The sequence below is a fragment of the Citrus clementina genome, unplaced genomic scaffold (assembly GCF_000493195.1).
Source record: "Citrus clementina cultivar Clemenules unplaced genomic scaffold, Citrus_clementina_v1.0 scaffold_2, whole genome shotgun sequence".
Lineage (NCBI taxonomy): Eukaryota > Viridiplantae > Streptophyta > Magnoliopsida > Sapindales > Rutaceae > Citrus > Citrus x clementina.
In genome coordinates this window covers 12,697,242-12,721,026 of record NW_006262688.1, presented here as the reverse complement: position 1 = coordinate 12,721,026, position 23,785 = coordinate 12,697,242, and the positions used below count along the sequence as shown (strand labels likewise).

At 34.7% G+C, this 23,785-nt stretch overlaps 2 protein-coding genes across 2 annotated transcripts; one reads left to right on the top strand and one right to left on the bottom strand.

The window, feature by feature from the left end:
- Nucleotides 1–742: 742 nt before the first annotated feature.
- Nucleotides 743–2,305, bottom strand: LOC112100895. The gene is made up of 2 exons (XM_024190763.1): nt 1,612–2,305; nt 743–1,539 (listed from the first exon to the last, which is right to left on the bottom strand). Exons 1-2 carry the CDS (start codon nt 2,303–2,305, stop codon nt 743–745), a joined length of 1,491 nt encoding a protein of 496 aa, XP_024046531.1.
- A 787-nt stretch (nt 2,306–3,092) lies between these two features.
- On the top strand, nt 3,093–6,267 carry LOC112100894. The gene is made up of 5 exons (XM_024190762.1): nt 3,093–3,140; nt 3,343–3,478; nt 3,948–4,222; nt 4,492–5,386; nt 5,732–6,267. Exons 1-5 carry the CDS (start codon nt 3,093–3,095, stop codon nt 6,265–6,267), a joined length of 1,890 nt encoding a protein of 629 aa, XP_024046530.1.
- The last annotated feature ends 17,518 nt before the right edge of the window (nt 6,268–23,785 follow it).

Here is a 23,785-nt window from a genome sequence, read left to right as displayed (position 1 = left end):
TGTGCGGTCGATTCATTAGTATTCGACAACCGCGTGAATAGTTATCTTTGTGGGCGACAGCACACAATGTCCAAATCAATGATGGATGTCGATATGGTATGTATTTTATTGCATTTTATATACAAGTTGTCGATTTTTCTTAGTTGTTTTTCAATTTCATATATAACGAACATGTTTTTGAATTTTTATATACAGTTACTCATCCCTGTTAACTTGGACGGCGAGCATTGGGTACTGGCACGAGTAGACTTTCGGAAAAACAAAGTCTGGATTTATGACTCATTACTCACATGCCGCGACGACAAAAGATACAGGTTGAAATTCAAGCCACTTGAAGTTATCTTCCCTCGATGGTTGGAATATGTTGGGTTCTACAACATCCGACCTGAGTTGCGGAGTGCCGACCCCTGGAAAGTTATCGCAGTTAGGAGCGCGCCACAACAGGAGCCCGGAACTGGCGATTGCGGTGTTTTTGTATTGATGGTTACGATGTATTTAATGTTCGGGCTTGGATTGGAGTTTAACGCTAGTCATGTCGAGTACTTTAGAAAGAAGATTGCGGTTGACATATTTAATGACGATATTGTATTGTAAACCGTTGTAGTAATTTGAATGTTTAAACTTGTTTTTTTTAAAATTTGCGCACTTAAGTTTATATAATTTTAATGCTCACATTTTAATATTTAAAATCAAATAAAGTTTTATGAAATATAAGTGTACAATACACAAAACACAATAACAACTAACTTCGAGTCGACGTAATGAGATTCTTACATCGCTTACGATTATGGCACAGTTCATGACACTGCCCGCATCTTACAGTCCGCCTGTTAACGTCCTCGCCAGCCGAGGGTATTCTGAGCTCTTTACGACGGCCAGGTGGTGGTGCCTCAACTAGTGGGTATACTTGCATCTCCTGAATTTCATCTAGAATTTCCCAATCAACCACATCACCAACTGGCTCTACTGGTTGTGCATACGCCATCACCAACGATTCTGTAGTGTAAAAGTCCGAGCATAGGTTAATAAAATCCACCCGGTGTGTTAGACACGCCGCAATTGCATGAGCACATACAAGATGATCAAGCTGAAACACTCTGCATGTGCAAGTTCTCTGTTGCAAGTCAACCAAACCTTCCTTAAGCCCACCGCCTATCACTTGAAATCGATGCAGAGACACCGGCTGAACTATCATTCTTTCAGCTATAGTTCTCCTCTCGGTAACTATTTCATCCGCCCATGTTGTTAGCCGAGTAGTCATTGATTCAGCCACAATTTTTCTATCATAGAACCATTGCTGCATTGTTTTCCTAAAGTGATCAACAAGATGAGTAACAGGAAATTTTTGAGGTTCCCGCATGAAAGAATTAACACTCTCCGCGATGTTGGTGGTAAATATGCTGTACCTCCTACCTTCAAACTGAGACCTTGCCCAATTGCACGTACCGACATTATTTTCTAGGTAATCAGCCGCACCCGAGTGGATCATCCACAACCCTTCAAGTTGTCTCTTAAATTCCTCGTGGCCATATGCTTTTGCTGCATTAATAAAGGCAGGCTCAAATTGATCCTAAAGAGCTTTGGACATTCTAAATTGAGACTTAATGTTACCTTTGACGTGGTAAAAACAAACGCCATCAGTTGCATTGTGAAATACTTTAAGAACGGCTCTCCTTATGGCAGTGCATCGATCAGAGATAATTACCAACTCAGGTCTATCGCCAATCACTCCGTGTAACTTCATCATAAACCATTCCAAAGCATCATTGTTTTCTGAATCCATGATCCCAATGGCTAACGGATAAAATTGATTGTTACCATCAAGACATGTTGCCACGAACATGCTTCCACGATATAGTCCCTTCAGATGAGTACCATCTACAGCAATGACATGCCGAATGTACTGCATAAAACCCTTGATGGAAGATCCGAGTGCTACAATCTCTTGAATATATTTTTCTGCGATAATATGACCGACAACCTGGCTCCTTAATTGATGACGTCCATCAACCAATACCTCATTATGACAAGTGTGTACATTGTCAATTCTCTTCACCACCCAAGGAACTTCTCTCGCCCGATATGCCTGTTGGTATGTTAACTGAACACCGTATTCCTGTTGCATATCTGCTTTTATGTGATTCGGAGTATAAATCATCTTCTCTTGAATATATTTTTCTGTGATAATATGACCGACAACCTGGCTCCTTAATTGATGACGTCCATCAACCAATACCTCATTATGACAAGTGTGTACATTGTCAATTCTCTTCACCACCCAAGGAACTTCTCTCGCTTCGAACATCTAGTTGCTCGAATACGCCATTTACATCATTCTGAACAACAGTGAGCCTTGAAACGTGTCGTAGTAGACCGTGCAATATTGAAATCAAACTTATCTCTAAAGGCAACCTTGCGTAATTGTAATATAAACTCATTCTTCTCAGCAAATAGCTTACCCACACTGATATCATATGAATCACAACTGCTAACAAAGCTTGGAGTAACCATGTTCGAAGGCAAAGTTGGAGCAAGACTTGTAAGGGGGTCAATTCGCCTTCTCGATCGCACCATAGAAGGACTGGGTCTATTGCCTCTGTTATTCACAAGAGTATTGTCTTCACACTCATCGTTATGCTGAAACGACGAAACATTCGAAGGACTGGCTCCTCCATCATCACCATCATTATTGAAATGAGTGCCCCTCGTATTATTAGAAGCTTTTGCACAAACATTATCCCCCTCTGTCTCATGATGAAAATCATCATTGTCCCGAAAATCATTGTTGTGATACGGAGAATACCATTGCTCCAACATCCTCTAACGTAACGCCGTTATCATCAATGTTGTCATAATTGTCGTGGATTGGAGAGTAATATTGCTGCAGCGATATTATCCTTGGCAACACCTCTTCATCATTATCGGGGCCAGACATATTTGCTCTAAATGAAGTTTCTGTATCGACATGTGGCTCAATACCTTCGCTCGGAACTCGAGGTGACGTGGTCACGAATATAGGAATGCATCCAAAATTGGCTACGTCGGATGCCATATGCAACACAACCCTCACCATTTCATCATCAAATATATCCATGGACAGAGGCGAAGCTCAGGGAAGGCTAACCCGGGCTGCAGCCCGGGTAAGCTTTTTGAAAAAAAAAATTTATAATTTATAAATTTATTTTTATTAATATTTATAAAAAAAAAACAAACCTAATAATTATAGGAATCCTTATTTTCCTCAAATCACAATTCATAAAACTCACTAGTATCTAACCAAATACAAATTTGAAATTCACCAAAATTCAATTGCTCAAGTCTCTTACTGCTGCTGAATACCAGTCTCCTGCGCTCGAATTGACGCTCGGCCACTGCCTCATGAGTGACATCGAGCCACTGTCGCAAGACTCACACCTGCAGGCTGAATCTCTCACCGCCGAGCCAACGCCAAATGCCCAGTCTCTTGATGCGGCCACTGGTACAAAGCACTTTGTCTTTTAAACTTTAGTTTACATAATAGAATATGATTTTATGATAATGATGGTTGGCACACAAAGTGGAATTGTGGAAGAGAAGTTGTCGATTTTGTGAACTGAGAACTGTGACTCATCTTTCTAAAATTATAAAATAATAGAATATGACAAATAATGATGATAGCATATAAAGTGGAACTTGTAAAAGGTGATGATTCATCTTCTTGGGATTATAAAATAATGATGGCATGAAAGAATGAGTGATCAAAATAGTAAAATAATTAATTTGAATGCTGACTTTTTTTAATTAGCTTTTAACTTACGTTTTGGTCAATTTTTTATAAAATAAATACTAAAATTTTAATGATTTTATTACAGATTCAATGATAAATAAACCAAGAAAAACTCTACTTTCTTTTTTTAAGAGAGTAAGTGAAAATCAATCATCCACTAAGTCTTTATCTCCATGTCAAGTTAATGCTCAAGATTCCAGTGAGCAACATGCTTCTAAGTTTCAAAGGGTTGAAGTTGAAGAAACTAGAAATACTTATCTGGAGCGTGATCCTGGATTACGTCATCAAATAGGGACATATTCAGTAAATCAACGTGATGATATTCGAAGGGAGTACATCAAAATGGGACCTTATCAACCTAAACTACGAGACTATCCACTAACTAATGATGGCATGCAAGAACGTAGGTTTCAGTATCACTGGTTTAAAAAATTTCCATGGCTTGAGTACTCTGAGGTAAAAGATAGTGCATTTTGTTTTCCATGCTTTCTTTTTTATGAAATTCCATCAAATAACCCAAAATTTGTTATCGAAGGGTTTTCTAGTTGGAAGAGAGTCAACAATGGAAAAAATGTCCTTTTTTACAGCATTAAAGGGGTCCATCTTCTCATCATAATAAGAATATGCAGAGTTGGGGTTGTTTGAGGAATCTAATTCAACACATTGATAGATTAATTAATGCCCAAACTTCACAATAACTTTTGGAGAATAGGTTACGATTGAAGACTTCAAAGCAAGCATGTGCTTTTAGAGGTCATGATGAATCAGTTAATTCAAGAAATCGGGGAAATTTCATAGAGTTGATAAAGCATTCAGCGAAGTGTAGTAAAGAAATTGCTCAAGTTGTCTTGGAAAATGCTCCATCATATGCTAAGTATACATCGTCTGACATTCAAAAAGAGCTTTTAAATATTCTTGCAAACAAAGTGCGAAACAAGATACGCAGGGAACTTGGAGATGGTAAGTTTTGTATTTTAGTAGACGAAGCACTTGATGAATCTGATAAAGAGCAAATGGCTATTATTTTAAGGTATGTTGATTGTGATGGGTATATTCGAGAACGTTTTTTTGAAGTTGTCAATGTCATGGAAACTATAGCAGTAACATTGAAAAAAGAAATATGTAATGTTCTTGCACGATATGATCTTTTAGTTGAAAATATCCGAGGGCAAGGGTATGATGGTGCTAGTAACATGCGAGGTGCATGGAATGGATTGCAAGCATTATTTTTGAAAGATTGCCCATATGCATATTATATACACTGTTTTGCACATCAACTACAACTTGCTTTAGTTGCAGCATCTAATGATGTGCCAGATGTATGGCTTTTCTTTTCAGCATTGGGTTCAATTGTAAATGTTCTGACTTCATCTGCTAAACGGCTTTCTGAGTTAAAATCTGTTTGGGAAGCAGAAATAATAGATTTGATAGCTTCAGGAGAAGTTCAAACTGGTACAGGGGCCAATCAAATTCATACTTTGCAACGGCCTGGAGCTACTCGATGGAGCTCTCATTTCCGTTCTGTCAGTAGGTTGCTTGATTTGTTTAGTGTTGTTCGTAAAGTTTTTGGGAAGTTGGTAGAGTGTGGGCGTAACAATAACATACGTGGAGAGGCTAAAGGTGCGTGTGAATCAATGATATCTTTTAAATTTGTGTTCATTTTGCATTTATTAAATAAAGTTTTGGGGATGAGTGATTTACTTTGTCAAGCATTACAAGTTAAATCTCAAGATATTCTAAATGCTGTGCACTTAGTCTCAACTACGAAAAAACTTCTTCAAAGGATGCGAGACAATGGTTGGGAAACTTTTATTTAGAATGTAGTTCTATTTTGTGAAAAGAATGAGATAGATATGCCTGATATGAAAGCTCGCCATATGAAAGGGAGAGGACGTTCTTGTCAGCAGAATGATTATATTACAGTTGAGCATTATTATCATTATGATATATTTAATACTGTGATAGATTTTCAATTGATGGAGTTGAATAATAGATTCACTGAACAGACTTTGGAACTCCTCACTCTTAGTTCAGCTTTAAATCCTATTGATGCATTTAAATCATTTAAAATTGAAGATATTTGCAGCCTTGCTGAAAGATTTTATCCTGAAGATTTCACTAAGATTGAGTTACAGGCTTTGAGAAGACAATTAGAGTGCTTTGAGATAGATATACACTCTCTTCAAGAGTTTCAGAATATTACTTCCCTTTCTGAATTGTGTCGAAGATTGGTTGAGACTAGAAAGTCACAGATTTATTTCTTGTTGGATAGATTAATTCGTTTAGTGTTAACCCTTCCTGTTTCAACAGCAACAACAGAGAGAGCATTTTCTGCCATGAAACTGATTAAGACAACACATCGAAACAAGATGGAGAATGAGTTTCTTTCAGATTGTATGGTTATTTACATTGAAAGAGAAATTGAAGACAATATTGACTCAGATGCGATAGCAGATGAATTTTCTTTTTTGAAGAACCGCAGGACACAGCTTCGTCAATAGTGTTTTTCTTATTTACATTGTATTTTTATAGTTTTATGGTTACATTTTTACTTATGTAGTGTGCTTAATTTCATTTATATAAAACAAATTTTTTGAGAAGTAAATTTCATTTTTTTGGTTTAATCTAGCCCACCCACCCAAATGATGCTAGCTTCGCCACTGTCCCATGGGCAGTGCACATATACGATATAATGTGTACTAGACCTCAAGTTGTCTTCATTGTAATACTATATTCATTAGGGTTTATTTGTAACACCTCGTATACTCTTGCCAATAACTGATCAAACAGATAATTTTTCCCAACCAAAAAAGCTCGATTTTTACCATTCATATACTCCATACGGCCATCCTCTAATGTCTCCCACCAACCATCGTAACACAATTCAAGTACAACTGAATCCATTAAGCCTGAAATTATTAAAAAAAAATTAATTGGATCCGGATCAAATTAATACAATTTTAATGAATCTCCAAGGCTTGGTGCGACAGGGTGCCTGTCGCCCGAAGAGTTGGTGCGACAGGCACCCTGTCGCCAGATTCACCCACGACTCAGTTCAGTAAGTTCAGAAAATAACTCATACCACTAAGTGATGCCGATTAGTGTTGGATTCAGATAGATTATGATTGGATTTCACCTTTACTGTTGTCTTTTGCCGTCGATGTTGGTTGATGATTAAGCTGTGTTTGGTTTGACGATATGGGAGAAAGATTGTTGCTTTTGGTCTGTAAAGAAGGGTAATTTGGGGAGAAAGGCTTGTGTTTGGCTAATGTTGAAAGAAAAAAATTGAGAGGGTTAGTTGTGAAAATAACCAAATATTTATAACTATTTTCGTAAATTTTCCTAACTTTTGAAGACCAATCCCTTCAAGACAAAATTATATAAATTTCTCTCTCTTTCTCTCGCCCCCCCCCCCCCCCCACCTTTTTCTTTTTTCCCTCTTTTGTCAAAACAGTCGGACAAAGCTGTAGGATACTCAATTATAATCGGGTCCCTCAATAATTTACTCAACCGCGAGCATAATACAAAAGCAAAATTAGTAAAGTTGAAAGGGCTATATCACAAAATAATAAATATATGTATCAGGCTAAACAATAAAATATAGGGCCATGATTGTATGATTATTTTTAGAATTGTAAAATATCAACATAAAAAGTATCGTGTTTATTATTTTATTAATGACGGTGCTAACAAATAGTTAAAAATACAGGAGAATGAAAGATTTTGTAAGGATATAGTAACAAAGGATAGATATCAACAGTTACAGACACAGGAATTTAATCTAAAGGAAGCATAATACAAATTCAATTACAAATTTTTTGAAGACGACGACAAAAGCAAAGAATAACTGTGGCATGTCAGTAGCAGTGACGTCGAAGTCTATTAGGGATTAGGGTGTAGGCCGGTTTTGCGTGGAAACTCAGTAAGTTTTTTCATCCTAATCAAACTATAATTATAGAGGAAATCTTCCTTCTTAGTGAGAAAAGGTTGCGATTAGGAAATGGGAGACATCAAATCTATATGAATACAAATAATGACAAACATAGAGGAATTAGAGATAAGAACGATTCATTTAAATAATATAAATGAAAATTTATTGATTATATGATGAAAATTATTAAAACAATAAGAATATTTTTTAAAAATATTATGCATTTAAGACCTAATGATATATAAAATTAAGGCTTAATAGACCCACCAGTCCAATAAATCATGAATATTAGGCTAAATTTTAAAAAAATCCAAAAGAATTCAACGTGGTTTAAATATGTCATACAACTTTTTAAAAAAATTGAAAACTTAGAGCCCGTTTGAGATTTTTTTTGGGAGATTTAAAAGTAATTTTGAAAATCTAAAGTTAATTTTGGTGTTTGGTAAAAAAAATCAAAATCATTTTTGTCAAAATCAACTCTCTTGCAACTGATTTTGAAAAGAAGAAAATGAGTAACTTTTAAATTCTGATTTTGATAATCAATTTTATACTTTAATAAAATTTCATAAGTATTCTTAAAATTATTACCTAAACTCAAAATTATCCTTATTTAAATTAGAAAAGACATCAATATTTCAATAATTTTTATTAGGGAAAAGGACATTCAACCCCCCAACGTTTAGGAAAATGGACAAAAAAACCCTGAACGTTTTAAAAAGGACTTATAACCCCCTTTCCGTTAACAAACACCGTTTGTTTTAACAGTAAATTTATTTTTAATTTTTAATTAACATTATACCCTTATAATAAAAAAATTAATATATTAATTTGAGATATATCATAATTAATAATTTTTTAAAAGCTTAAAATTGAGATACAATTATTTTTTTCCCAAAATTATTTACTATAAATTATACCTTTCTAACAATAATAATATGGTTTTGATTCCTCAAAGAAAAAAGGTTTAACCAAATTTTGTTTTATTAGTAATAATCACATATGAAAGGTTTGATCATTAGAAAGGTATACTTTATAGCAAATAATTTGGACAAAAATGTAATTGTATCTCAATTTTTAGTTTTAAAAAATATTAATTGTGACATGTCTCAAATCAATATATTAATTTATATTTATTATAAGGGTATAATAGTAATTAAAAATAAAAAATAAATTTAATGTTAAAACAAACAGTGTTTATTAACGGAAAGGGGGTTATAAGTCCTTTTTGAAACGTTGAGGGGTTTTTTGTCCCTTTTCCTAAACGTTGGGGGGTTGAATGTCCTTTTCCCTTTTTATTATAATTCATTCATTCTTTTATTTTCTCTATTTCTTCTTTATATTTTACATTACATCAAAAGATCTCTACGGCAATATGATATAAATTTTATTTTTAGTTAAAGTTATTATAATACACAATTAAAAATATTTTATGTACATGTTTTATATATGGAAGTAAATTTTATTCTACATTATGTATATTATATTAGTTATTCGTTTTCTCACAGCAGTTTAACAGTAAATTTTACCAAACACCAATAATTACTTTCAAAACTCATAGTACTTTTTAAAACAAGATTTACCAAACACTTAGTTGATTATCTTTATAACTGATTATTTCTATAGCAAAGTTAACAACAATTATTTTAAAAAATACAACATTCCCAAACTGACCCTTAGAAGAGTTACAAATTAAATTAGTTTAGTCTTAAGATAATATGAAAGCAGTCTTTCGGGGGCCTTCATTGAGTTCGCCCTATGAATATCAATATTTCTTCTAATCATTTTATAATTTACAATTATTATACAAATCAAACCAAAATAACCCTAAAATCTATGTGATCCCTAATTTTTTTTTTCAGCTTGAGGCGTCAAAATTGTTCCCCTCTCTATTGTTGTAACAAGAAGTGACTGCGGGTTACAAACGAATCCAAAGAGAATGTGAAGTTATTGTAGCAAAATTGAAATGCAAATATCAAAATTAACTTAGCACTAGTTTATTTATTGTTATTATTATTTTGGAAAGAGTAATGCTGGAGATATATGTACAAACTCTCTTTGGAACAGTTAATATATCATTCAACAAATTGGTTAGACACCTACATGAAAATGTCAAAGTTATTACAGCGAATGAAAATATACCAAGTGGAACCCATGTAATGGTGGTAGAAGTAGCAAATCATTATTTGAATGATATCAATTTGTACACAATAATTTTTACATAAAATTTATATTCCCATTACTTTCACTGAGACAATAAAACTTAGAATGCATAAACAATACAAAGTCATGACTTCGCTGATAAGTAACTTGGGGGATTTTCTTGTGCCAATTAGATGTGAAGGTACCACGTTAAAAGATACAGTATGGATGTACTTACCACAGTTAGTACTACAATTAGTACACACTATCATTATAGGACAAAAAACTTCATTATAAGACAAGAAAATTTACTATAAGATGGATTTTTTTTGTCTTTTATAGATTTTCTAATAATTGGTATTTATTTTATATCTAAATTGAAATTTTTTTTTCTATTTAATTGGTAGCTAGTTCAATGTAATTAATAATAGTAATTTATTACTCCTAAGAGTTTAATCGATTGGTTTTTAACCAGTTTTAATTGGCTCGTCAGTACTACAAATATACTTTTTAAGCTACTTTACTTTTTAAGATGAAAAAAGAAAAAAAATAGTAATTTATTATTGTTTAATTTCCTACTTCTTTAGTTGTTATCCTTCCCTATGTAAACAATCATAATCCCACCAATAGTTTAATAATAGAGATTTATTTTTTGGAGAAATTTTATAATACATCTAATGTATTACTATTATATTCCCACCAATAGAATAACACTAGAGATTTCCTCCTTTGTAAAAATTCTATAATACTTTTGATGTAACATTTATAAAAATTTTATAATGCATTTGATGTAACGTTAGTTTTTATACTAAATTTTCTCCCTTATTTAGAGCTATTCTTAGTGATAAGTATTGCTTAAAAAAATAATATTTTTTGACGGAACTTGAAGGCTCTGTTATCATATCTCAATTATCAAGATTACATATCTTTCATAACATAAAAAAAAAAAAAAATTGCATGTGGAGCTTTGAGATTTGGGTGAATAAAGGACAAGTGGCTTACTAAAACAATTTGGCTAATAGCCTCAAATATGCTTGAACTTGCTAGCCCCGTCAACACTCCAATAAAGTTATGGCATGCATATGTTGACAGTTTGAGGAAAGACAAAGATATTTTTGTTATTTTATTATTTGAAATAGAGAATCCAAACATTGGTTACGTCACGATCAAAGCAGTTGATTCAAAGGGTTGATTTTTAAATCCTCTTCATCAGCCTCTAGTAGTCTAGTGGCTGTAGGATATCTACTTTTGGCCCCAGTTTCACACAGTTTGAGAGAAAAACTAATAAGCCGAAAATGATTAATCCATTATTTATTAACAAGAAGTCAAAAAATGTAGACGAATACCACACCAACCGCGACTTGCTTGCAAGTAAGTTTCTGTACCTGTCTGTGCCGTGCAGGTCGGAATCATATAGCTAGCTATTAAGCTATATATGTGTTCAAAATTAATCTTTTTTTAACTCCACGCATATCTTATCCTACTCAACAGTATTAATTAATTATTTGTCTGGTTAGCTACGTGGTGGTCCTAACTAGGGACGGACTAACTCAATCCAACCTAGGGATTCGATCCAATTCAATTTAATTTAATTTATTTTTTTGAGTGAATTATAATAGATTAATTGAGTTAAATTTTTTAAACTCAATTAATAATTAAATTAGATTGGGCTCGATGAATTCATCGTAATTAACTCTTTTTATAAAATTCTAAACCCTAAACAGTTAACCTAATTTTTAATTTTTTTTAGTTTTTTAATAGAAAAAATTCATTCTCGTATGTATTGCTCTACACTCTAATTTTAAAATTAAAATCACTCTCTCATTTCGGTAATCTTATTATCTTCTAAGTTTAATTTTAAAATTAAGTTGGTTTTAATTTTTCCTTTTTTTTTTAAATACTGAACAATACATAATTATATATCACATTTATTTTGTAATTGGACATGATGCTAGCTAATTATGTAGAAGGTCTTAATTTAGAATTCAAAAAAGAGATGTGGGAAGTCGAAAATAAAGTTTAGAAGTTCATTGTTGAAATTTTCTTAATTTTAAGATGATTTTGTAGCTTTTTTTAGTCAAACACTAGACAGTGAATGAAATTTTCATATTATAATAAATTTATATCTCATTTTAATAAGTTTCATTTTAAATTTTCATATATTTTTTCTTTTTTAATTTTTAATTTTGATTTAGCCTTCAACTCAATCAATCCAATGCAACTCAATTTAACCAAATGATTTAAGGGTTGGATTAAGTTATGTTAAAATATTTATTTTATTGGATTAAGTTTATCTTATCTCAACCAATTCAATAATGGGTTGGATTAAATTTTTACGAACCCTATTCAACCCATCCCATAACCCCCCAATCTCAACCAAGTGCTCATCGTTCAAGTTTGCATGCAGCTGTGAGTTTTCCTGGTGATGGGAGCTAGGCGTCACTTTGACTAACGGATCAAATTAAGTCATAAAAGAGTAGAATTGTAAATAAAAATATGTAATCTTTAATCAAAACATCGATTCTATTATTCTAACTTCTTAGTTTGTATTAGTTAGATGTATAATAGGGGCTTTTCTGAGTTACATATTTTTTTATAACTTATAATTAAATTTTTCGGTGCAAAAATAAGTAATAAAATAATGTATGGTCAGCCAGGAGATAAATTTTAGCTATTGTAAGTTACACTAAATGTAACTTGGAGAGCCCCAATAGTATATAATGATAAGCACAAGCTGTTGTGTACGTATTTTATTTTGACATCGTTAATCTTATTCTTAATTAAATCATCTATTAGTCTTGCGTGCATGCTCATCTTCATGCGATGTTGAGGACAGTTGATTTTCCACCAATATTTGAATATCTGGCATTTCATCAAACACCTAATTGGTCAATTTATCAAACATATTACGGCATCCGTGCGTTAAGGACTCCACGCAATTTGATTGAATATTGCTCTTTAAAGTCTTTCCGCAAAATTAATTTCCTATCATACGACATAAAAAGCGCCATCTATTTCATGTCCAAACATGCTTTAAGGGAATTCTTAAATTCAATTTCCTTTTATAGAATATATCCATCTTAATTATCAAACGTTTGTTTGTTCATGTAAAATCATTGCAATCGTCCTTTTCACCCGCAAACTCTCACCACGCAAATTTAAAAGAATATTCATTTTGTCTAATTATATATAATGATATATATAATCATTCTAAAATGCGAGTATTCTTATTTTTTAAAGGGAAATTATCACTTCACTACCTTTTTTTTGCCTTATGTTCATTTAACCATCAAAAAATTCTAATATGTTCTCAGCACCACTTTTTTTTTTTTAAATTTGTATCAACTAACTACTTTTTAACTAACACCGTTAAATAGTTTAAATAAAATGATAATTTTACCCCTAAATAAATTAAAAGACCATTTTATTTTACAAAAATTTTGAAAAATAAGAAAATTATAATTATAAAAATACCCCTAAGTTTAATAAAAAATAAATCCCAAAATTAGAATTTTTATTTTTAATCAAAATCTAAATAAAAATTATAATTATAAAAATAATTACAAAATTTTGGGATTTAATAAAAATCCCCTAAATTATTAAAATTTTGGGATTTATTTTTTAATAAATAAATTCAGTTATTTTAATAAAATTTTGCAAAATTATAATTTTTAATAAATAAATTCAGTCATTTTTATTAAAATTTTGCAACATTATAATTTTTTAATAAAAATAATTATTAAAATTTTACAAAATCTAAATTAAATAAAAATCAGTGGAGCACATTTGTTTGAGATTTATTTTTTTATTAAATTTAGGGGTATTTTTATAATTATAATTTTTTATTTTTCAAAGTTTTTGTAAAATAAAATGGTCTTTTAATTTATTTAGGGGTAAAATTATCATTTCATTTAAATTATTTAACGGTATTAGTTAAAAAGTGGTTAGTTGATACAAATTAAAAAAAAAAAAAGAGTTGTGCAGAGAACATGTTAGAATTTTTTGGTGGTTGGATGAACATAAGGAAAAAAAGAGGTGGTGCAGTGATAATTTCCCTTTTTTAAATACGGATATGTGTCAAGCCATGCAGTTTAATAGTGTTATTTTTTAATGCACTATAAAGCCGTGTGGTTTAATAGTATCAAAATCTGAATCTATTAAATTCTATGTTTTAAAAACGTATTCACATGGAAAAAAAAATGAGGGCGCCTGCACTAGAAAGCTATCCTTAATAACGAATTACTTCAATGATATTTTAGGAACAAAAATATTTCTTAAATTTTGAATGTTCAAAATAATTATTTAAATGCAAATGGTCTCACTTATATTCAAAAACTTTTTTCTTTCTAAAACAAAAATATGTTAGGGAGAGAATGAAAATAATCATATCAATTAGATAGTTTACTTAAGAAGTTTAAGAAAATAAGTGAAAGAGAGAGAGAGAGCAGGATAGAGTAATTATAACTAATAATTACTAATGAAGATGATATTTTCCCCCTGCTGTCATTTTTGTGGCCCATGTCTTTTTTTTTAATGAAAATAATTATTCATTAAGGTTTTAGTTATAATTATGTAAGATAACAATCTCCTTAAGGTTTTAATCAGACAAACGATTATCACAAGATAACAAAGCCATGAGTTCAGCACGAGCTTCTTCATACCAAAGACAACAGTTTGGCTTCAACAATGCCAATTTAGACAACTTGTGAGCCACTGAGTTACAAGCTTTAGGTACATACTTAAACACTAAATTAGCAACATCCTTAGCCAGGTCATGAAACTTGTCAACTAACCATCCTATCTCACTTCTACTTGCAAACTTGCTAGTAATCAGCCTAATCACATTTTTTAAATCCAATTCAATAATCAAAGGATAAAACCCCATTAATTTGGCCATCTTTAAACTTTATAAATAGCGAGTGCTTCAACATCATTTAGAAAATGATATCTCCAACTTGCTGCAGCCATGAATCCACCTTGGGAGTTCCATATAATTGCTTCTAAACCAAGCAATCCTCCATCATAATTTACAGCCACACCTATATTCATTTTATTCCAATAAACATCAGGGAGAGACCAATATTAAATGGAAGAGTCTCCTCTCAAGACCAACTTATTTGGGGAATGCTTTTAGAGAGATCTATAAGAATGCAACAGATCCACTGCTCTGTTATAGGTTAGTAGCGGACAACAATTCCCTTTTCTAAATATCCAATTATTCCTTAACTCCAAATACTCTAGGTTGTCACCATAAACAAGCCAAAATCATTTATATTACCCTTTTCCATTAGAGTCCAGGCCGGCTCCTTGAAGCTTAAGTGAGGAATTTCCCATAAAGCACCAAAAGAGCAGAACTTCACCAGAGCATGCATAGTAGTATCATAATCAAGTTTACCTCTAGGGCACCAAGAGTCAGTTAAGATTTTTCTCTTATAGAGATTTCCGTTAATTGGCAACAATATTGTGCGCGGAATACGGAATCAAGCGCACCAAATTATTATAGAAAAATAAAGGACACAAGAATTACGTGGTTCGGTAATTAAATCTACATCCACGGAGGCAATAAAGAATAATTGTTTATTTAACAATTAATAGAGTACAATATTTGAGTAACGAATCTCACTTCCCAGAAACTCAAATATACCCAGTACTCTCACACTCTGCAGGAAAGATAAATTCCCCAGACACACTTCTCTCACTTCTCTCAAAAGCTTAGAAACTTATAAGCTTAACAATTTTGGGATGATTATAGAATGAAGAAATGATTTCAATTTATAGGCTTCAAGCATGCACTATTCCACCTAATCCTTTTGCAATTTGTCAATCTCCATCTCTGACAATTTGACAAATTTTGCTAACTTTTCCATTTTTCTTCATTTGGTGCAGGATTGTCAAATGCCAAATACAGCTTGCAATTTGGTGCCGAGTTTGAAAAATAAAAGCAATGCATGTGGCTCACTTTTCTTTTCCAACCAAACTCTTTTGACTTTTCAACAATTCTCCACATCGGCGAAGATTTGTCTAAATCTGAGCCGACTACCAACCAATCATCATCCCCAAAGTGGTTGTATCTCTGTGACTGCCTACGTACCCAAAATTTGGGATCAAGCCAACTGTAGTTCAAAATTCCCGAAGGACATATCTTAACACAATCGAAGGATTTGAATTAGTTTCAAGCAATGTTGAAACTTAACTCCAGAAACTACCTTCGTCAACATATCTGATGGATTATCTTTGGTATCAATATTTCTCAACAACACAACACCGCTCTCGATAATCTCTCTCACATAATGATATTTCACATCTATGTGTTTCGTCCGAGCATGATATGTTTGATTCTTCGCAAGGAATATCGCACTTTGATTATCACAGAATACCGTAATGTTCTCCTGGATTACTCCCAAATCACCTAACAAGCCTTTCAACCAGATAGCTTCTTTTACAGCTTCAGTTGTTGCCATATACTTTGCTTCCGTAGTGGACAAAGCAATTGTTGATTGTAGAATTGACCTCCAGCTAACCGGACCTCCACCCAATGTGAATACGTAGCCCGTTGTTGATCTTCACTTGTCAAGGTCTCCAGCGAAATCAGAATCACAATACCCAACACATTGTTGACCACAATCATTCTTGAACAATAACCCAACATCCATTGTCCCATACAAATATCGGAGAATCCACTTTACCGTAAGCCATTGATTTTTACTTGGATTGTGCATGTATCTACTAACCATGCTCACTGCTTGAGATATATCGGGCCTTGTGCATACCATAACATACATAAGACTACCCACAGCACTAGCATATGGAACACGAGCCATGTAATCGTGCTCCTCTTGAGATCTAGGACATGAAAAAGAGCTTAATTTGAAATGAGGAGCTAGAGGTGTACATACCGGTTTAGTTTTGTCATCCATGCCGAATCTTTCTAGTACTTTCTTCAAATAAGACTCTTGAGTCAACCATACGCTCCCATTCTTCTTGTCTCTACGAATCTCTATCCCAAGTATTCTTTGTGCATCACCCAAGTCTTTCATCTCAAACTCAGAAGCCAGTTGCTTCTTTAATCTTTCGATCTCATCTCTATTCTTCGAAGCTATAAGCATATCGTCGACATAGAGTAACAAATAGATGAAAGCGCCATCTAGTAGTCTTTTAAAGTAAACACAATGATCGTGTTCACTTCTGGTGAATTTCTGCCCTTGTATAAATTGATCAAATCTTTTGTACCACTGCCTTAGCGATTGCTTCAGTCCGTACAAAGATTTAATCAACCAACACACGTGATTCTCCTTTCCAGCAACTCTGAAACCACAAGGCTGAATCATATAGATTTCCTCCTCAAAATCTCCATGTAAGAACGTCATCTTAACATCCAACTGAGCCAACTCTAACTCATATTCTGCAACTAAGGCAAGTAGGATACGAATGGAAGTATGTTTTACAACTGGAGGGAAAACTTCATTGTAGTCAATACCTTCCTTTTGAGTAAAACCTTTTGCCATGAGCCTTGCCTAGTATCGAGGAGTTGTTTGATTTGGAGATCCTTGCTTTTTGGTGTAGACCCATTTATTGCCAATAGCCATTTTCCCCTTTAGTAACTTTACAAGTTTCCAAGTCTGGTTTTGATGGAGAGATTTCATCTCTTCCTCCATGGCTGACTTCCACTGATCACTTTCATTGCTGCGTAATGCTTCACCGAAAGTGTTGGGGATGTCATCATCAATAACTGGAAGTGCATAGGCTACCACCATATCTTTAGTAAGCCATCCGGGTTTCTTTATCTCTCTTCTTGGCCTCCTTGTTGCTATAAAATCATCATTATCTTCATCATCAATTGTTTCTTCATTTTGTGGGACATCAGAAAAAACAACCTCTTCTTCAACTCTAGGTGTCACCTCCATAGTTGAACTCTTTTTGGATGTAGAACTAACTGGTACATATGGAGTTGCATTAAACTCCACCCACTGTAATACCTCTTTGGTCTTGTTCTCCACCTGCTGAGAACTTGAAGCTTTCATCATTGAAACTTCATCAAATGTGACATCTCTGCTACACACAAACTTTTTATCTTCGAGATCTCAAAGCTTGAAGCCTTTTACTCCACCTTTGAATCCCACAAAGATAGATTTTCTAGCACGATGATCCAGTTTACCATCTTTGACATGATAATAAGCTGAACACCCGAATACACGAAGGGAATCATAGTCTTGTGCATACTTTCCAGACCACATTTCCATAGGAGTTTTACCTTCAATTGCAACAGAAGGTAACCGGTTTACCAAGTGACTTGCGTAGCTCACAGCTTCAGCCCAAAACTTTTTTATCTAAACCAGCATTAGATAACATACACCGTACCTTCTCCAGTAAAGTAAGATTCATACGCTCAGCCATACCGTTCTGTTGCGGAGTATGTCTCACCGTGAAATGTCTTTTAATACCCTCGTTCTGGCATACTTGCAAGAATGGATCAGAAGTATATTCACCCTCATTATCATATCGTAATACTTTGATCTTTCTACCAATTTAAGTCTCTGTTAATTTCTTCCATTTCACGAAAATCTCTAGAACCTCATCCTTTGCTCGCATGGTGTACACCCACACACGTCTAGAGAAATCATCAACAAATGTAACAAAATAATGGCTTCCACCAATTGATGCAGTCTTGGTTAGTCCCCATACATCACTATGAACATATTCAAGGATCTCACGAGTATCGTGATTAGCTGTACCAAACTTGACCCTTGTTTTCTTGCCTACTACACAATGCTCACAGAAATTTAATTTACAGGTTTTGGTACCTTTTAAGAGTCCATGCCTCATCAGAGTTTGCAAAGACTTCTCTGCAGCATGTCCCAGTCGTACATGCCATAGCTTGGTGGTGTCACTGTGCGCCTCAACAACATTTGCTTCATCAGTTGTACCTCCCTTCAAATAGTACAGATTGTGACGCCGAACCCCTTGCAGAATCACCATAGCCCCATGTGTAAACTTCATTATACCATCTTCAATGGTAACCTTGTAGTCTTTAGCTTCCAAAGCACCCACATAAATTAGATTTTTCTTTAAAGCTGGAAAAAATCTAACCTCTTTGAGTTCTCTGACCATTCCGTCAAACATTTTGAGCCGAATTGTTCCTATCCCCATTGTGCGACAAGGTTGATCATTCCCCATCACAACTACACCGAATTTCAGATTACGAAAATTCGTAAACCATTCCTTAATAGGACACAAATGATAGGTTGCTCCAGTATCAAGTATCCACTCGCTCGAACTAGCCATGTATGCTGCATGAGTAATACTTAGTGAATAATCAGAGCCCTCATCTTTTTGTGCCATGTTTGCTGCTGCTGGTTTCTTCCCATCTCTCTTTTAAGCCTTTGGACAATCTTTCCTCCAATGGCCCTTTTCATGACAAAAGGCACACTCATCTCGAGCTATATTTCTACTTCTCGATTTGGATCGAGAATTCTTTCCACCACGTTTCTTTTGTTTCTCCATCACCCAATCTCTGCTCACCAAAGCTTCAGACGATGCTCGTTCAGAATTTTTATCATTATTCCGAATCTCTAAGCTAGTCAATGCTGTGCAAACATCTTTAAAGACAATAACACTCTTCCCATATATCAAAGTAGTCATAAAATGGCTATATTCCTCTGGTAGTGAGTGTAACAGAATCATAGCCTTGACTTTATCCTTAATATTTTCATCAAGATTCTTCAAATCAGCAAGTAGGTTTTCAAATCTTGAAACATGATCGTGCATTGACACCCCAGGCTTCATTCGAAAACCATATATTTGGTACTGTTCACGTATACGGTTTTGTTCACATATACAGTACTGTTCACGTATACGGTACTATTCACGTGAAACGGTGGAAGCGATCCAAGAAGTTTACGGTGCAAAACAGGGAATAATGGTGTGAGTAAAGCAACTGTGTGGTTTTGTACATGTCTAGGGAAGTTCTGTCACAAAGGCGATAAGAGCTTAAGGAGTCTGGGTTTTAAGTTGGACTATTGTGACCCCTCCAATCTTTCCTGAGAACTTTCCTGGTGTGCATTCTCACATATACTCACAACTATTCAAGGTGGTACACTAACTTGTGTGCGGTATTTATCAACAAAATGGCAGCAAAGTATGAAATTGAGAAGTTTAACAGAAATAATTTTTCGTTGTGGAAAATGAAGATGAAAGCTATATTGAGGAAAAATAATTGCTTGGCAGCAATTGGAGAAAGGCCCATGGAGATAACTGATGACAAGTGGAACGAGATAGATGGTAACACCATTTCTTATCTACACTTAGCACTTGCAGATGGAGTATTATCCAGTGTGGCAGAGAAAAATATAGCGAAGGAAACATGGGATACTCTCACAAAATTGTACGAGGCCAAGTCACTACACAACAAAATCTTCTTGAAGAGAAAACTTTATACTCTTCAAATGGTAGAATCTACAATGGTGACCGACCACATCAACACCTTAAAGACTCTATTTTCACAACTCACAACGTTGGGTCATAATATAGAGGAGAATGAACGTGCAAAGCTTCTACTTCAAAGTCTACCAGATTCGTATGATCAACTCATCATCAACCTGACGAACAATAATCCAGTAGAGAGTCTAGTTTTCGACGATGTTACAGCCTCCGTATTAAATGAGGAGAGCAGGCGGAAAATAAGGAAAACAAACAAGCAAGTTCGCAGCAAGCGGAGGCGCTATCGGTGACGAGAGGGAGATCAGCAGAACGTGGCTCCAGTGGAAGTCAAAATCATGGTAGATCAAAATCCAAAAGTAAGAAGAATGTTAAATGCTACAACTGTGGCAAGAAAGGGCACGTAAAAAAGGAGTGTTGGAGTAACCAGAAGAGAAAAGAGTGTAAAGAACCTGAGTCATCAAATGCTCAGGGTTGTATAGCAAGTACCTCGGATGATGGTAAAATACTCTACAGCGAGGCAAGAACTATTTCAGAAGGCAGAAAATGATTGTCTGATGTTTGGCTTATAGACTCAGAAGCTACCTGGCACATGACCTCTCGGAGAAAGTGGTTCCACACATATGAACCTATCTCAGGAGGATCTGTATATATGGGAGATGATCATGCCTTGGAGATCGCTAGTATTGGTACTATCAAAATAAAAATGTTTGATGGTACAATTCGCACAATTGGGGAGGTACGACATGTCAACGGCCTAAAGAAAAATTTATTGTCTTTGGGACAAATAGACAATCATGGGTGCAAAACTCATGTAGAGAATGAAATTATGAAGATCGTTAAAGGAGCGTTTGTATTGATGAAGGCAGAAAAGATCGGTGCTAATTTATTCATGCTTAAAGGAGAAACACTATAGGAGGCTAATGTGTGTGTCGCGTCAAATGGAGAAGTATCAACGATGATGTGGCATTTCAAACTTGGCCACATGTCAGAACATGGTTTGAAGATTCTCTCTGAGCGAAAATTACTTCCGGGGCTCAAATCGGTAAGTTTACCATTTTGCGAGCATTGTGTTACAAGTAAGCAGCATAGATTAAAATTCAGTAAATCTATTGCTAGAAGTAAATGCATTCTAGACTTGATTCATTCTGATATTTGGGAATCATCGGATATATCCATGGGAGGTGCAAAGTACATGGTGACTTTCATTGATGATTATTCCAGAAGATGTTGGTGCATCCAATTAAGAAAAAGTCAGATGTATTTCCTGTGTTTAAGAATACAAAGCGCGGGTAGAAATTGAATTTGGTAAAAAGATCAAGTGCTTGAAAACGGATAATAGTGGAGAGTATATAGACTGTGAGTTTCTTACTTTCTGTAAGCAAGAAGGTATTCAGAGGCAGTTCACATTGGCATATACTCCTCAACAAAATGGAGTGGCAGAGCGGATGAACAGAACTCTTACAGAAAGAATAAGAGCTATGTTGAAGACTGCTAGTCTACCCAATTCATTCTGGGCAGAAGCAGCTAAAACTACCTGTTATATAGTAAATCGGTCGCCATCTACAACTATTGGGTTGAAGACAGCGATAGAGATGTAGACTAGAAAGCCAGCTGATTATTCATACCTACATGCATTTGGATGTCCTGTGTACGTGATGTACAATGCCCAAGAAAGAACAAAGCTGGATCCAAAATCTAGAAGATGTATCTTCTTGGGGTATGCTGATGGAGTAAAGGGGTATCATCTGTGGGACCCCACTGCCTATAAGATCGTCATCAGCAGAGATGTTATCTTTGTAAAAGATCAACTGCAAATGAAAATTGGAGATGATGACACTGTAAAAGAAAAGTCAGAGACTGTGCTGGTATATGTCGAAAATAATCTAGAATATTCAGATTCTTCTGAAGCAACACTAGAGCACGAGGAATAAGAACCAGTCGAGTCTGAGGCTCCAGAAGTTCGTCGGTCAACTCGTGAGAGATGACTGCCGGCGTGGCACTCGAAGTATGTCACAGAGATCAACGTTGCATACTGTCTTCTAACAGATGATGGAGAGCCTTCAACTTTCCATGAAGCTTTAAACAGCTCAGATGTTGCTTTGTGGATGACAGCAATGTAGGAAAAAATTGAAGCTCTACACAAGAACAAGACATGGGAACTTGTACCACTACCATACAGAAGAAAAGCCATTGGAAACAAATGGGTCTACAAGATCAAACGTGATGGCAATGACCAAGTAGAGCAGTATCATGCGAGATTGGTGGTGAAAGGATATGCTAAAAAAGAAGGTATTGACTTCAACGAGATATTTTTGCCGATGGTTCGACTCACAACAGTCAGAATAGTCTTGGCAATGTGTGCCACATTTGACCTACATCTTGAGCAGTTAGATGTGAAAACTATAATTCTTTATGGAGAACTTGAAGAAGAAATATATATGCTCCAACCAGAAGGTTTTGCAGAAATAGGAAAAGAGAATTTGGTTTACAGGCTGAATAAATCTCTATACGGTCTCAAACAGGCCCCGAGGTGTTGGTATAAGAGATTTGATTCCTTCATTATGAGTCTTGGATACAACAGACTCAGTTCAGACCATTGTTCATATTACAAGAGGTTTGAAGATAATGATTTCATCATTTTGCTGTTGTATGTGGATGACATGTTGGTAGCAGGTCCCAACAAAGATCGAGCCCAAGAATTGAAGGCACAGTTGGCTAGGGAGTTTGAAATAAAGGACTTGGGACTGGCAAATAAGATTCTAGGGATGCAAATTCACCGAGACAGAAATAACAGGAAGATTTGGCTTTTGCAGAAGAACTACTTGAAGAAAATTTTGCGACGCTTCAACATGCAAGATTGTAAGTGAATTTCTACCCCAGTTATTGTTAATTTCAAATTATCCTCAAGTATATGTCCTAGCAATGAAGCGGAGAGGAGGGAGATGTCTCGAGTACCGTATGCATCAGCAGTGGGAAGTTTGATGTTTGCTATGATATGTACTAGACCAGACATTGCACAACTAGTGGGAGCAATCAGTCGATACATGGCGAATCCTGGTGGAGAGCATTGGATAAATGTGAAGAGGATTTTAGAATACATCAAAAGAACCTCAGATGTTGCATTATGTTATGGAGGATCAGAGTTTACTGTCAGGGGCTATGTGAATTCAGATTTTGCAGAAGACCTTGATAAAAGGAAATCCACTACTGGTTATGTGTTTGCACTTGCAGGAGCAGTTGTAAGCTGGGTTTCGAAACTGTAGACCGTTGTGGCTTTATCTACAACAGAAGCAGAGTACATGGCAGCTACACAAGCTTGCAAGGAAGCTATTTGGATACAAAGGTTATTAGAGGAGCTCAGGCATAAACAAGAGAAAATTTATGTGTTTTGTGACAGTCAGAGTGCTTTGCACATTGCAAGAAATCCAGCCTTTCATTCCAGGACAAAGCACATAGGAGTTCAGTATCACTTTGTTCGAGAAGTAGTGGAAGACGGAAATGTGGATTTACAG

What these genes read in the sequence shown, in the direction of transcription:
- LOC112100895 (XM_024190763.1), bottom strand. Translation starts at nt 2,305, where the DNA reads ATGTTCGAAGCGAGAGAAGTTCCTTGGGTGGTGAAGAGAATTGACAAT. An exon ending in TTGTTTTTACCACGTCAAAG is followed by an intron (nt 1,540 to 1,611) that starts GTAACATTAAGT and finishes TTATTAATGCAG; the next exon opens with CAAAAGCATATGGCCACGAG.
- LOC112100894 (XM_024190762.1), top strand. Translation starts at nt 3,093, where the DNA reads ATGGACAGAGGCGAAGCTCAGGGAAGGCTAACCCGGGCTGCAGCCCGG. An exon ending in TAACCCGGGCTGCAGCCCGG is followed by an intron (nt 3,141 to 3,342) that starts GTAAGCTTTTTG and finishes GCTGAATACCAG; the next exon opens with TCTCCTGCGCTCGAATTGAC. An exon ending in GTCTCTTGATGCGGCCACTG is followed by an intron (nt 3,479 to 3,947) that starts GTACAAAGCACT and finishes CTCCATGTCAAG; the next exon opens with TTAATGCTCAAGATTCCAGT.